General features: G+C 43.9%; 1 protein-coding gene across 1 annotated transcript in view; it reads right to left on the reverse strand.

Moving 5' to 3' along the window:
- RBM17 (RNA binding motif protein 17) overlaps positions 1–15,561 on the reverse strand; it is a 42,234-nt gene extending 26,673 nt beyond the window's left edge. Inside the window, exons 1-4 of the mRNA XM_040413332.1 lie at positions 15,501–15,561; positions 11,906–12,044; positions 8,984–9,097; positions 7,854–8,020 (exon numbers count right to left, since the gene is read on the reverse strand). Of these exons, the coding sequence (XP_040269266.1) occupies positions 7,854–8,020; positions 8,984–9,097; positions 11,906–12,028 (404 nt within the window). The 5' untranslated portion in view covers positions 12,029–12,044; positions 15,501–15,561. The remainder of the gene's footprint in view (positions 1–7,853; positions 8,021–8,983; positions 9,098–11,905; positions 12,045–15,500) is intronic.
- Positions 15,562–16,719: the final 1,158 nt, after the last annotated feature.

Below are 16,719 nucleotides of genomic sequence, written 5' to 3' on the forward strand. Positions count from 1 at the left end.
CATCCTGAACGGATTGCTCTCCATTCAGAATGCATGGGGATATATCTGATCAGTTCTTTTCCGGTATAGAGCCCCTAGGACGGAACTCTATGCCTTAAAAGAAAAACGATAGTGTGAAAGTAGCCTTAAAGATAATACAACTGGATCCCTTCATAATGGATGCAGACGGTTGTATTATCAGTAACGGAAGTGTTTTTGCTGAACCCTGCCGGATCCAGCAAAAACACTAGTGTGAACGTAGCCTAATAACTATTTTTAGAGGTATTACTATCTATTATAAAAATAAAAATTGGGAAATTTGCAAATTTAAAAAAAAAAAAATTTAAATTTGGTATTTAAAAAAATAAATAAATGAAATATTTTGACTCAAATTTACCACTGTCATTAAGTACAATATGTGACAAGAAAACAATCTCAGAATGGCTTGGATAAGTAAAAGCGTTTTAAAAAGTTATCACCACATACATCAGATTTGCTAAAAATGGCCTGGTCCTTAGGGTGAAAAATGGCAGGGTCCTGAATTGGTTAATATCCGTTTGTGTCTGTGTGAGGGGTTATCTAGCTTTTAAAAAGTATATATTATTCAACCCAGCAAATTATTGTAGCGCCATTTACTAATATGCAATCTGTTGGGTTTATATCCATTTTTGCCATTGTGCAAACTGGTCATGTGGTCCCGCTATTGCCGATTCCTCCCTCCTCTACTCCCACAATATAAAATTCAAGGCCCCCCCCCCCGATATGGATATGAACCACAGTTGGAGGAATGTTTGGAGCAAGGCAGGACGTAGGAGTTTGAAGAGCGATGGCATAGACAGACAGGAAACTGAGATGTATAGGATATGTAGTTTCAGGGAGTGGGACCAACGACAATTTTGTGAAAAATAGGTAGAAAAGTATATGAGGCATATGTAACAATGAAACACTCAAGGCTCGCTGTACTTATTTTTTGTTATGAAGTCAGAGATCTCCATTAAAAGGGGGGTGTCTCACTTCAGCAAATAGAGTTTATCATGTAGAGAAAGTTAACCCTTTCAACCCCGGGCCAGTTTTCACTTTAATTGAAGGAAAATTCATTTTTGGCAGATTTTCCATTTTAATAAAAAAAATTCTAACACATCGAGGGTTAACAGCCAAACAAAACTCAATATTTATTACCCTGATTCTGCGGTTTACAGAAACACCCCACATGTGGTCGTAAACTGATCTAAGGGCACACGGCAGGACGCAGAAGAAAAAGGAACGCCATATGGTTTTTGGAAGGAAGATTTCGCTGGACTGGCTTTTAGATGCCATATCCCAATTTAAGCCCCCCTGATGCACCCTTACAGTAGAAACTCCCAAAAAGTGACCCCATTTTGGAAACTAGGGGATAAGGTGCTAGTTTTATTGGTACTATTTTGGGGTGCATATGATTTTTACCAAAATCTAAAAGGGCAGTAGTAAAATATAACTTTTAATAATTAATCTAAAAGATCAAAGTGCCCATAATGTAACCATGAAGCCACACCAATAGGGCAAAAAGCATCACAAAATCCATGACGGACACGTGTATATTGAATCAACCAGTATTCAGTAGTATATACACCGCTTCCCGAATAAATGTGTAGGTAAAAAGGTAGACAGAACCAACATACACACCATTTAAATCTCGTCCTCACACCTAGATGAATTGGGCTTCATACGTTTCAATCCTCGAACACGTCACCCCTTCATCGTCTACTTTGATAGTATATAGTGTTTAAAGAGGACAGTAAAGAGGTAGAACCCTATCATCATTGATTCAAAAGGGTGCTGAGAAACCTACCCACAGGTGCTGAGATGAAAAAGAAAATAACGTCCCTACACGTTTCATTTATTTATATAGCCCAAAACTCATCAGGGGACATGGGGCTAGTCCAACGTCTATATGGGATAATCCAATCCTGGAATAGTCGTCCTAGGGGGGTGTTAGGTCACACCTCCAGCAGTATTCACCCGTAAACGATATGGGTATTATAACATAGGGTAAGAAGCCACTATAGTTGTGTGGCATCCCCTATCCAATGTGGCGTCATATGAAGCCAGCAAAGGAGGCAATATGGACAATCACATTACATTAGTAAGTGGCTTGTATTAACTTTCTCTACATGATAAATGCTATTTGCTGAAGTGAGACAACCCCTTTAATATGTATGTATGTATGTATGTATGTATGTATGTATATATATATATATGTAAGTGCAAGGTGTGTAAGTATGTCCTATAGCAGTACTAAATATATATGCAGCATAGCAGTACCATGTATGTGTGTGGTATAGAAGCAGTGTGAGTGTGTATGGGGTACAGAAGTACTATTTACAGTTCTGGCAGTACAATTATGTATGGGAATGGGAATGCATTAAACATGTTTAAACCAAGCCAGTTTTCACCTTCCTGAGAAAGCCTATTTTTGCAAATCTGACATGTGTCACTTTATATGGTAATAACTTTGGAATGCATTTTCGAGATATATTGTACTTTATGGTAAAGCTAAATTTAAGTAGATATGTTTTACCTATATTTAAAAAAAAAAAAAAAAATCCCAAAAGTAGTTATTAATTAACATTCACCATCTGTCTACTTTATCTTTGCATCACTTTGTGAACGTTATTTCATTTTTTTAGGATGTTAGAATTTTGGAAGCAATTTTCCCAATTTTTTTAAAAAAAATTACAAAATCCATTTTAGGATACTTTTACATTAGTGGCAGGAGACTCCAGCAGGCTGTTTCAGCGAGTGAACAGTCTGTCGGATCCATCCTGCCACTAGTTCACGTGTGCCCCCGGACTGCCGCTCCGTCCCCATTGACTATAATGGGGACAGGGGCGGAGTTTCAGCGGCAGCACGGCGAGAGGCGGCCGGACTAAAAGTACTGCATGCTGCCTCTCGCTGTGCCACCACCGGAACTCCGCCTCGCCCCAATTACAGTCAATTGGGATGGAGCGGCAGTCTGGAGGCACTCGTGAACTAGCAGCAGAACGGATCAGACAGGCTGTTCACCCGCCTGAGTCCCCTGCCGCTAGTGTAAAACTAGCCTAAAGGACCAATTCAGTTTTGAAATTACTTTGTGGTGCTTACATAGTAGATACCACCCGTAAATGACCCCATTTTTAGAAACTACACCCTCAAGTTATTCAACCATTTACGTTTTAAAAAAATTAAAGGGAAATGGAGGTGAAATTTTAACATTTACATTTTTTGCAGGTTTTACATTTGAATCAATTTTTTATTCCTGTAAGGCAGCAAGGGTTAACAGCAAAACAAACTTCAATATTTATTACATCTATTCTGCAGTTCACAGAAACACCCCATATGTGGTCGTAAACTGCTGTATGTGCTCACGGCAGGACTCAGAAGGAAAGGAGCACCATATGTTTTTTTTAAGGGCAGATTTTGCCAGAATGGATTTTGGGTACCATGTTTGATTTGAAGGTACACTAAGGTACCCCTACAGTAGAAACCCACAAAATTTGGCCTCATTTTGGAAACTACACCCCCTCAAGGAATTTGAGGCGTGTACTGACCACTTTGACGCCACAGGTGTTTCATACAAACACTTGGCTATGAAAATGAAAATTTTCATTTCTTTCAATAAAATGTTGCATAAGCTCTCTAATTTTCATTTTTACAAAGGGTAACAGGAGAAAAATCACCCCAAATTTTGTTAAACATTTTTTCCTGAACACAGCAACACCCCATATGTAGTCGTAAATTGCTGTTTGGGCACACGGCAGGGATCAGAAGAGAAGGAGTGCCATATGGTTTTTGGAGGGCAGATTTTGGTGGAATGGTTTACATGTGCCATGTTGCTATTGATCAGCCTCTGGAGACCAGTACAGCCATTTTCTGACGACCATACATTTTATTTTTTCCTCAGAGATTGGTTCTATTTTCAGGTACATACAACTTTTTTTTATTGCTTTTTATTTAGCTTTTTGGGAAGCAGGATAAAGAAAAGGCGACTACTCTGCCATTGCAGCGAACACTGAGCAGGAAAAAATGACATCTTTATTCTGCTGGTCGGTATAATTACAGGGATACCAATTTTATATTGTTTTTTTACGTTTTGTTACTTTTAGAAAACTAAAAACAGTGAAAAGAAACTTAAAAGCTGAACACAATAAGGTCATCATGGCGTATCAAGCCTGACCAAAAATTGGTGGTCAAATGACCAAGGAGTGTCCGAGTTGGGACAGAGAACAAAAGCTCCCTGCCACGGACCAACACTATTGACTGCAGTCAAACAGCTACTCCCGACTGATGGCAGACTCACGTATCAGGCAGTGTCCCAGTCTGGAGGAATCTTGTCTGGGCGCGGTGCGTTGTCTTTCACCCGTTTAGACTCTTCAGTGATGAGACCCCATTCAAGTAGACGACGAGATGCCTCTTGTGGTGAGTGGAGGACCCGCAGGGCTCCATTGTAGGTGACAAGTAACTTTACTGGGAATCCCCAACGGTACTTTATCTGTTGCTGCCTTAGTACTGTAGTAATCGGAGCAAACTCTTTCCTTTTAGCAAGCGTTGCTGCAGAGAGATCTGTGAAGACTGCTATGTCCTTAAACACCTCCGATGGGGTTGGATTTTGTCTCAAGACCCTCAGGAATGCCTCCTTGATGGTGTAGAAGTGGATCCTTGCGATAACATAGACGCATCGTGGTAGGGATGCGTCTAGTCCATTAGGTTTAGGCACTCTATCTATGCGGTCAATCGTCAAGTCTCTTTCTGAGGACTCAAGCAGCGCTGCTTTGATAAGCTGTTGGAGGAGAGGTTCAAGCTCTCCTGCCTCTACAGACTCTGGGATCCCTCGGATTCTGACATTGTTACGTCTATGTCTGTCTTCCAAGTCATGTAGCTTAGCTGATATTTTAGCAAGGCCTTCCTCCATAGCCTCATGGGCATCAATGACAGTGTTGTGAGAGGTGGCGAACTCCACCATCTTAACCTCTAGGTGAGTCGTACGTTCTCCAATACTTTGGATGTCTTTCCTGAGATCTTTCAAAAGTCCCAGCATGTCCTCTTTCATAGAGGTTCGCAGGTTGTCCAGCATAGACCGCATAATGTCCACTGTGAGTTGGGTAGACTCATAGGTTTCCCGCTCAAGCCCGCGTCTATCAGCAGAGCTGTGGGGAGGCGGTAATGGTGTTCCCGCCGGAGAGACCAGCGTGCATGCTGGCGGTGGAGTCCCTCTCTGGCTTGTCTCTGCTTGCCCTGATTTACCGAAGAATTCGGTCAGTTTTGCTGGAGCAGGGCGCCTTTTGACCTTCCCCATGGCTGGCATTCAGTGCGGAGCTTCAGATCGCTGGTTAAGGTTGTCAGGAGTAGATGCTGTGAGCCGCTGGTTAGTGTCTTAGCCCGGAGCAGAAGCGCTATGCGACCGGCGCCATCAGCGTGCAGGCCACTCCCCCCGTTTTGTTACTTTTAGGTCTCATGCACATGACCGTTTTTCGGGGCAGTTTTTGCGGCTCGGGTGCGGGCCCATTCCCTTCAATGGGGCCGCAAAAGATGCAGACAGCACTCCATGTGCTGTCCGCATCCGTTGCTCCGTTCCGAGGCCCCGCCCAAAAAAATATAGCATGTCCTATTCTTGTCCGTTTTGCGGACAAGAATAGGCATGTCTACAATGGGCCGCCCGTTCCGCAAATTACGAAAGGCACACGGGCAGCTTCCGTTTTTTGAGACGCAAAAAACGGAACGGTCGTGTGCATGAGGCCTTACACAAGGCATTTAAAAAAATAATAATATCCTGTTTTTGTGTAAAATATTGAGAGCCATATATTTTTTTGAGTTTTCTGAGGAAAGTCTGGGTCTCATTTTTTGCGCATGAGTTGACATTTTCATATATACCACTTTGGGCTACATAGTACTTTTTGATCGCTCACTATTATGTTTTATGTCAGGCAAGGTGACAAAAATGGCCGTTTTGACACTTATTTTTTTTAGAGCATTTACCTGACTGGGTAGGATAATGTAAATATGGACGCGGCACTACCTAATATGTATAGGTTTTATTTTATGCTTGTAATTTTACACAATAAAAGTATTTTTAAAATACCCATACTGAAACCCCTTTTTTTTTTTGCCGATCGTCTTATGTAGGGTATCATTTTTTGCAGGATGAGGTGACTTTTCAGTGCTACCATTTTGAGGTACCTTTTGATTAGGGATCGACCGATATTGATTTTTTAGGGCCGATACCGATAATTTGTGAACTTTCAGGCCGATAGACGATAATTTATACTGATATTGTGGGAATTTTCATTTTTGAGAAAAAAAAAATTCCTACACATCTGCTGAAAATTAATATGTTTATTGTTAATGTGTATTTTTTTGTTTATTGTTAATGTGTATTTTTTTTATAAATCTTTTTCATTTATACTTAATATTTTTGTGTTTTTTTTTTTACTAACTTTTAGCCCCCTTAGGGACTAGAACCCTTGTCCTATTCCCCCTGATAGATCTCTATCAGGGTGAATAGGAGCTCACACTGTCCCTGCTGCTCTGTGCTTTGTGCACACAGCAGCATGGAGCTCATCATGGCAGCCAGGGCTTCAATAGCGTCCTGGCTGCCATGGTAACCGATCGGAGCCCCAGGCTTACACAGCTGGGGCTCCGATCGGAGGAGCAGGGGAGAGGGGATCCTGTGGCCACTGCCACCAATGAGTAATACTGGGTGGGGGGGGGGGGGCACACTGCGCCACCAATGTTTTTACTATTGGCCGGGATTGGGGTGGGGGGCGCACTGCGCCACCAATGATTAATACTGGGGGGCTTGGGGGGGAGGAGCTGGCGGGAGCTGGCTGCAGAATCACATAGCCGGCTCCCGAACTCTATGAGCGGTAGCTGCGATCCGCGGCACCTGAGGAGTTAACTACCGCGGATCACAGCTACCGCTCATAGAGGTCGGGAGCCGGCTATGTGATTCTGCAGCTCCCGCCTCCTGTATATGAATGAATGAAAGACTCATCTTCATTGGTGGCGCAGCGGCCACAGCCCCTCCCCTCCTCTTGTCTTCTCTTCTGTCATTGGCGGCAGCACAGGGGGAGGAGACACTGCTTCCTTCTCCCCTGTGCTGCGGAGGGAACACAGAGAGCGCTGACAGCAGCGCGTTCTGTGTTCCCAATACGTTATCGGTATATCGGCAAAATAGATGCCGATAACGTTCAAAATCCTGAATATCGGCCAAACCGATAATCGGTCGATCCCTACTTTTGATCACTCACTACTACACTTTTTGTAAGGCAAAAGTGACCAGAAAAAATGGGTATTAAGGCGGGGAGGGCAGAGCTTTGGTGCAACAAAAGGCCCTCGTTGAGCCAAACAGCTCATTTGCAGATTAAAAAAAAGTGAGATAACTCAGGAACAGGGCCTCAGATCAGGAAGGACCGAAACATTTTATTCAGGTGACCACAAGCTATCTAACAGTGCTCTTGGTTTAATAGGGGTTGCACAAGATTAGAAAACATGGCTGCTTACTTCTAGAAACCGCATTATACCTTTCTACAGGTTGTGTATGATATTGAAACTCAGCTCAACTGTCATGATTTTCCTGGACAACCCCTTGTAGCTCAAAGATTTGTGTCACAACAAGATTGCCAAGTGACGACCAGAAGAAATTCAGTCCTGGGTTACAATAAAGGATGTAAACTCAGGCCCAATACAAGATAACTAATGCTATGTATTTTCAACGTTACACAGTTTTTCATGCAGATTGTCTAAATATAATTGAGAAATTTTTTTTTTTTTTTTTTTTTAACCATTATGTTTTTAATAGAACGAATAAGAGGTGGTAAAGCAGAGAAACCATTTGATTTTTAAATAAATAATTTTCTTACTTTTCTCTTTCTTCAATTTCTTTTTGCCTTTCCAGCTCACGCAGACGTTGCCTTTCCTCTCTCTGTCGTTTAACCACTTTTTCAAATTCATTTGGGAACATGGGATCATACTCATCAGCTAACGGAACCAAGACATCTCCTGTAGAAAACCCACTGGGAACAGGGTCCTACAGCGGCATGGCACAATACACAAATAAAATACAACATAAGATCAGATTGGAGGTATTCCTAATTATCAAAACTATTTAAAGGGAACCTGTCAGGTTAAACAAGTTTTTATAGAGCAGGAGGAGCTGAGCAGATTGATATATAGTTTTATGGGAAAAGACTCAGTAAAACTTGTAATTTATTCCTTTCAATTCCTGCCCTTCTGGGCTTTGAAGTCCAGGAGGCGGTCCTATCAGTGATTGACAGCTACCTCTGTATACCCAGTCATAGAGGAGAGGCTGTCAATCACTGATAGGACCACCTCCTGGATTTACAGTCCAGAAGGAGGAGGAATTTAAATGACTGAAACACAAGTTATACTGAATCCTTTCCCACAGTCTGCTCAGCTCATCCTGCTCTATGCTGCCTGTAGCTTATACTGCATTTTCATTGTGACAGCTTCCCTTTAAGTACATTTACAGAATCCATTATTCGTGTCCATTCTCTTAACAGATAAATACTACAGACAATGTTGTAAACACCCTATTCTATGTTAGGTTCCAAAAGCTTTATGTATCCATATGTAAAATGGATGTCATCTGAATATTATTAGCATATTAAAGGCGTTTCCGGGTTTTTAATATTGCTGACCTATACCCAGCATAGGTTATTGGTATCTGATCAGTGGGGGTCCTGCTGATCAGCTGTTTGAGGAGGCTCAGTGCACCAGTGAGTGCCACAGCCTCCTCACAGCTCACCAAGCACAGAAGCATCCATTTGATAGCGGCTATGCTTGGTATCGCAGCTCACCTCCATCCACTTGAATGAGACTGAGCTGTTCCTAGGCCATGTCACCAATGAAAGTAATGTCACTGACTTAGAAAGAGGCGGCAAGGAGGACTGAGCGGACACTGTCCCTGAAATATACCGTACTTACACCGAGCTGACGGATCAGCTTTAATAGCCAAAGAATAAGAATATACCTTCACTCCAACAGCCACGTGAGGCGGGGTATCAATAACCTGTCGATCATCTGTATTGCCGCGTTTTAAGTCAATGACGGGGGCAAGTACTGTGCTCTGTTTTGTCCTGTGAGTCTGTAAGAAAAGGGAAATACATTTAGAACAATATCACTACAAAAATAAAATATAAGTGAAATCAGAGTTTATAAAAAGCAGATGGAAGTGGATCTTCTGGCCTACTATGAGTGACTGTGTCCATGGAGAAGGTATATTAAGGAGAAAGCCAATCTTAATGATCTGAAATGCTACAGAGTGCTTTAATGACATCGGACTTTATTCAGTGATTTCCGTTACTGGGAATCTGACAACAGTCCAATCAAATGTCCCCAATAAACAAAATAAAAGGTCCCAATGTAAAGATATGTTCACACCACTATTTCAAATATACATCCTACACTAACTTAATATTTTGAACTGTTTAGTCATAAAATGCATATAGTAGGTATATGTTTGATGGATCTATGCTTTTAAAAGGGTTTTCTGAGATTTCAATACTGATGACCTACATTGTGGATGGGTCAACAGTATCTGCTGTCTAAGAAGGTCCCAGCGCTCTTCATGCTCACCACCGTACACCGCCTAGGCCACGTGACCGATAAACGTATCATCGCTCGGCCTAGGGAAAGCAGAGGGAATGCTGCAAAGCTACTGTGAGCACTGCTGCCTTCTCAAACAGCTGATCGGCGGGAGTCCCAAAGTGTCCAACCCCCACCGATAAGTACCAGAAAACCCCTAGTGATGTCATTGTGTTGTCACGGGCAATTAGAATATGGTGCACTTGCGTTCAACCCTCCTGCTGGGAAGCACAGAAAATCAAATTACACATGTTACGCATAGACTCACACAGAGGGCTGACTGAAGATAGCCGCTAGCTGTAACAGTAGGAGATCAGAGATAACTTCAATCTTGGCTGTTTAAGGCTGGGTTCACACGGGCGTTGCGGGAAAAGGTGCGGGTGCATGGCAGGAACATGCACGATTTTTCCGCGCGAGTGCAAAACTTTGTAATGCATTTTGCACGCGCGTGAGAAAAATCGGCGAGTTTGGTACCCAAACCGGAACTTCATCACAGAAGTTCGGGATCGGGGTTGTGTAGATTGTATTATTTTCCCTTATAACATGGTGATAAGCTATAGCACATTGGTGTACAAGGTATATCAATGCATTATTAAAGCTACATTAATGGAAACGTGTTCTGGCTCCTTGAATGTGGCAATATAAAAACACTGGGGGAGATTTATCAAACTGGTGTAAAGTAGAACTGGCTTAGTTGTCCATAGCAACCAATAAGATTCCACCTTTTATATTTCAGAGCTCTTTTGTAAAATGAAAGTTGGAATCTGATTGGTTGCTAGGGGCAACTAAGACAGTTCTACTTTACACCAGTTTGATAAATCTCCTCCACTATGTTTGCACGCCACCTGCTATAATTGTGCAAAATTAATAAAACGCGCTTAAAACCAGGGCTGTGGAGTCGGTAGATAAATGGTCCGACTCCTCAGTTTTTGGTAACTCCGACTCCTCTGTATTTAATATGCAAATGTATTTTATACTATAAAATACATTTGCATATTAAATACAGAGGAGTCGGGAGTTACCAAAAACTGAGGAGTCGGACCATTTATCTACCGACTCCACAGCCCTGCTTAAAACTCTAAATAACTGGTACCCATTTGGACCCACTGAATAAATGTAACATGCTAGACATGCAGCAGGGTGAACGTCAGAAATATAAAGTGCTAAAAACAATGGTAGAACTGCTTAGGCTACTTTCACACTGGCGTTTCTGGGTCCGCCTGTGAGATCTGTTTCAGGGCTCTCACAAGCGCTCCAAAACGGATCAGTTTAGCTCCAATGCATCCTGAATGGATAAGGATCTGTTCAGAATGCATCAGTTTGCCTCCATTCCGCTCTGGAGGCGGACACCAAAACACTGCCTGCAGCGTTTTAATGTCCGTCTGATGAAACTGAGCCAAACGGATCCGTCCTGACTTACAATGTAAGTCAATGAGGACGGATCCGTTTTTACTGACACAATATGGTGCAATTGAAAACGGATCCGTCCCCCTTTGACTTTCAATGTAAGTCAAAACGGATCAGTTTGCAATATCATGAACAAAAAATAAAATAAAAAATAAAAAAATATTGGATCCGCACCTAAACGCAGGTGTGAAAGTAGCCTTATATGTATAGAAGTTATATGTACCCCAAAATAGTGTCATTAAGGCCTCTTGCACATGACCTTATGGCTTTTTCAGTATTTTGCGGTCCGTTTTTCAGTTTTTTTGTTTCAGTAGTGTTTGCGCTTTCGTTCTGTTTCCGTTTGTGATCCGTTTTTTCGCGGATCGCAAATGGAAACGGAAGCATACAATAATGTTTAAACAGTAAGTACTTAAAAAAAAAATTGGGCTGGGCATAAAATTTTCAATAGTTGGTTCCGCAAAAACGGAACGGATACGGAAGAGATACGGATGCCTTCTGTTTTTTTTGCGGAACCATTGACTTGAATGGAGCCACGGAACGGAAAATACAGAAACGGAATGCATAGAGTACCTTCCGTTGTATTTGCAGTCCCATTGAAGTGAATGGTTCCGCATAAGACCGCAAACGGAACTCGCAAAAAGGGAATGAAAACGAAAAAAAAGATACAATTCATCCCACAGAAATCAACCCCTCATATGACTACAGATACAGAAAAATAAAAAAGTAATGGCCAGATAAAAACAAAAAAGGCACCCAGCACAATATTTCGTACTCCACCATGGCAAAGAAATACTCCACAAAAATACTAAGAGGACTAATATTACTCTGACGGAAAAAATAAATGTAGTGCGACCTCCACTCACACGCGAGTCTAAAGAAAGCAAATGAACCCGACATTTACCTTTGCTTGTGTTAGAGCTGCCTTCTTAACCTGCAGCTGGGACTGCAAAAGCTTGAAGTTTTTCGACCATCCTTCTGTTTTTGAGTCGCTCGTCTCCACGCCTAAATCGTCGTATAAAGACATTTTCCTCACCTGCAACCTTTCAAAGGGAAAAAAAATAAAAAAATGTAAAGTATTTTCCAATTCATAGTCCAAGTTTATGATACTTATCTGCAAACCCTCATTTTAAGGGGTTATTATAACATAGCTAGTCAGTGAATCATGGACGTGTTCCATCTGTGTTCTCCACGGATAGCACACGTACCCTTTGATTTTAATGTGTCACTGTGGGGGCGAGAGGAAGGACCGGGGGGGCATGCACTACTTTGGTTTGTGATGTGGACCAAACACGCCCATTGAGGCCTATGGGTTTGCAAAAAAACACTGATACCACACGGTTTTCAGGGACCGTTGGTGGAGATGCTCTGGAAACTAACTTTCAGCCTAGCTGTGTCCATGGAAGACGAATGACGAGCTAAGGGCAATAAACGGACACACAGACCAAGCACTGATCCTCCATGAATGAATCACTGACCGTCTTGTTCTGCTCATCACAGACACAGAAGTGTGAAAGAGGCCTTATGGTCCATTCACACGTCCGCAAAATGGGTCCGCATGAGTTCCGCAATTTTGCGGAACAGGTGCGGACCCATTCATTTGCAATGGGGCCGGAATGTGCTGTTCGCATCTGCGGATCCACACTTCCGTTCCGCAAAAAAATATAACATGTCCTATTCTTGTTGCGGACAAGAAAAGGCATTTTCTATGAGAGTACCGGCGATGTGCGGTCCGCAAAATGAGGAACGCACATTGCTGGTGTCTGCGTTTTGCGGAGCCGCAAGACACATATAGACGTGTGAATGGACCATAAGATTGATAAAAAGGCAAGTCCACCAGGATTAACCAGAGGCAGGCAAAACAATCATATAGATGCACATAAGGGGGGAATTCTTCCCAACCCTGGTATGGAGATTTCTCAGAATAAGAGCATTCACACGACCGTACAAATGGATCCGCATCCGTTCCGCAAATTTGCGGAACGGGTGCGGACCCATTCATTTCAATGGGGCCACAAAAGATGTGGACAGCAAACCGTGTGCTGTCTGCATCTGTTGTTCCGTTCCGTGGCCCCGCAAAAAAGATAGAGCATGTCCTATTCTCCGCGGTTGCGGACAAGAATAGGCATTCTCAATATAGTGCCGGCCATGTGAGGTCCGCAAAATGCGGAACGGACACAGCGGGCATCCGTGTTTTGAGGATCCGCAATTTGCGGACCGCAAAACACTTACGGTCGTGTGAATGATCCCTAAATCTCTATATCAAAGACTCATCTCCAGCAATGTACTAATTACTTACATATATGTACTACGTCTTATAAGAATGGATAGAGAATCCTTTTCTCTGCATGAAGGTAATGAGTTCACCCCAAGTTTGTCAACCTTTTTTGGTACTTCAATCCACCTAATTCTTTGGTTCTTCACCAGAGGTTTTGTAGTCTGTGACCGATATTTCCCACATACATCATGTCTTTGTGCTGGAACCTGCCATTTCTACAGGCCTTTTGATCAATATGGTACAAACTCCAGCTGTCCAGCCCCTACCCATCTATCAGCCTATACACCTGAGTATAATTAATATATATACACACACGACTGGTTAAGTCAGTACTGAAAAGCGTAGGCTGCTCATTAGGGGTGCACCGAAATTCCGGCAGCCGAAAATGTGCCTAATCCATTTCGGCCGATATTGTTACATATCGGCCGAAAATTTGTCACCCACCAAGTAGCTCACCATCTGCGGGCGGGCGGTTTACTTTAAGTCACTGCATCTTTATTTTACCTTACAATCGTGACGCTCCAGTAACAACTCTGCAGGCAGAGCGGAGGGCGGCGTAACGTCACTTACTCACGTGACGCGCCTGCTCCGCCTCCTTCATTCATAAAGTGGGCGGAGCAGGTGCGTCACGTGAGTAAGTGACGTTACGCCGCCCTCCGCTCTGCCTGCAGAGTTGTTACTGGAGCGTCACGATTGTAAGGTAAAATAAAGATGCAGTGAGTGATTAGTCTGCTGTGAGCAGCAGGGCCGGGGCTGTTATGGGTAGGGAGATCGGTCTATGGCACTGCTATGGGGAGGGGGATCGGTCTATGGCACTGCTATGGGGAGGGGGGATCTGTGCACTGTTATGGGGAGGGGGGATCTGTGCACTGTTATGGGGAGGGGGGATCTGTGCACTGTTATGGGGAGGGGGGATCTGTGCACTGTTATGGGGAGGGGGGATCTGTGCACTGTTATGGGGAGGGGGGATCTGTGCACTGTTATGGGGAGGGGGGATCTGTGCACTGTTATGGGGAGGGGGGATCTGTGCACTGTTATGGGGAAAGGGATCTGTGCACTGTTATGGGGAAAGGGATCTGTGCACTGTTATGGGGAAAGGGATCTGTGCACTGTTATGGGGAAAGGGATCTGTGCACTGTTATGCCCATAACAGTGCACATATCCCCCCCCTCCATAACAGCGCCACCCACAGATGAATTTCATTCATGAAAAAGAATTATTAATAAAATCATTAAAAAAAAGGTATTTTAAAAGTATTTGGGCAAAAAGGCAGTTTCGGTTTCGGTTTTCGGTCAAGGGCATCCTGAATTTTCGGTTTCGGACCAGAATTTTCATTTCGGTGCACCCCTACTGCTCATCTTTCCAGAACAATAGGCATACAGCCGTATTCATTGCCTTTTCTCATGTAGATGTTGCTGCCATATTGTGGTGCAGTGTTTTAGAGAAAACATGATTTTCCCAATGGGTTACGCTAGCGTTAAAGGGGTTTTGCAAGTGTTTCATACTGATGAGATATCCTCAGGATAGGTCATTAGTAGCTGAACGGTGTGGGTGTCGCCACCTTCTTGCAGCACACCAACGTCCACTGGATAGCGGTTGTGCTTGGTTTCACAGCTCAGCCTCATTCACTTGCATGGGACTGCGATGGACCTAGGCCATATGATCGATGAACCTGACATCACTGGCCTAGGCCTCTTCAAATAGCGGATCGGCGTGGGTCCCTGGAACCGGAAACCCCACCACCACTATGTAATATTGATGACCTAACCTGAGGACAGCCCATCAGAATCAAAATCTCAGACAACCTCTTAATTATTGCGCCATGGCTGCATAACTCACATGAGCGAATAACAAAATCATGGAAAATAGATGGAGAAGTCAACTCAGCCCAGCATACGGAAAGAAACATGCCACAAACTACTGGATTAGGAAACTTGTGTTTTCCCTTTAGTCACAAGGACAGACTTCCAATGAGACCAGAGTACCTACAGAGTACAGGCTGCCACAATCGGCAGCTTCCTCTGCTGTAAGGCTACAAGTGCTTTCTCCATAATGACAGGTTTGGGGATTGTTTCTTCACCCTGTACTGAGAATGGCTGCCAAACACATCTCAGGGCCTCCGTACTGTTCTAACTCAACCATAGTGAGCATATCGGCAGCAGGCCGCACGCTTCAGACATTAGGGGGGCCAAACGTTTTACCCTCACCGAGCAATACTCACCTACTACCCGTAAGAAAGCTCCATAAACACCCGCTGCTGGTCGGAAGGGGCGGGACTTGTGTGCGTGCATCACATGCGACCATACAGTGACGAACGTCCACAAACGAGGCTTGGAACGCAACATTGACGCATCTTACGTACGGTGCGTGAAGCGTTTCAAGGGACCGGAAGTATCCACTAGTCGCTATTTGCTAGTGTGTAGGGATTGTTAGCGTTACATGGCTGGGCGGCCTAGGGTGGTCTTGAACAATTGTAAAAGATTCAGTGAAAGCTTGCGCTAGGCTTCAAAGACAAACTGAGTGTAATAGTGCAGTGTCTGTGTAAAACTGGCTGGAATAGATTTTTCGCCCTATAAGATGCACCGGCCCATAAGACGCACCTAGGTTTTTGGGGAGGAAAATAATAAAAAAAATATTTTTAACCAAAAGGGTGTGCTTTTGGTGGGTTTGGAACTAATGGTCGTCTGTGGATGGCAATATTACTGGCGATCTTTGAAGGACACTGTTATGGGGGGATCTGTGGATGACGCACTGTTATGGGGGGATCTGTGGATGACGCACTGTTATGGGGGGATCTGTGGATGACGGACACTTTTATGGGGGGATCTGTGGATGACGGACACTGTTATGGGGGGATCTGTGGATGACGGACACTCTTATGGGGGGATCTGTGGATGACGTACACTGTTATGGGGGATCTGTGGATGACGGACACTGTTATGGGGGGATCTGTGGATGACGGACACTGTTATGGGGGGATCTGTGGATGACGGACACTGTTATGGGGGGATCTGTGGATGACGGACACTGTTATGGGGGGATCTGTGGATGACGGACACTCTTATGGGGGGATCTGTGGATGACTAACACTTTTATGGGGGGATCTGTGGATGACGGACACTCTTATGAGGGGATCTGTGGATGACGGACACTGTTATGGGGGGATCTGTGGATGACGGACACTGTTATGGGGGGATCTGTGACGGACACTGTTATGGGGGGGATCTGTGACGGACACTGTTATGGGGGGATCTGTGGCTTGCACTGTTACAGGGGGATCTGTGGCTGGCACTGTTATGGGGGATCTGTGTATGGCACTGTTACAGGGGGGATCTGTGGATGGCACTGTTACAGGGGGGGGGGGATCTGTGGATGGCACTGTTACAGGGGGGGGGGATCTGTGGATGGCACTGTTACAGGCGGGATCTGTGGATGGCCCT

Source organism: Bufo bufo, chromosome 1 (assembly GCF_905171765.1).
Source record: "Bufo bufo chromosome 1, aBufBuf1.1, whole genome shotgun sequence".
Lineage (NCBI taxonomy): Eukaryota > Metazoa > Chordata > Amphibia > Anura > Bufonidae > Bufo > Bufo bufo.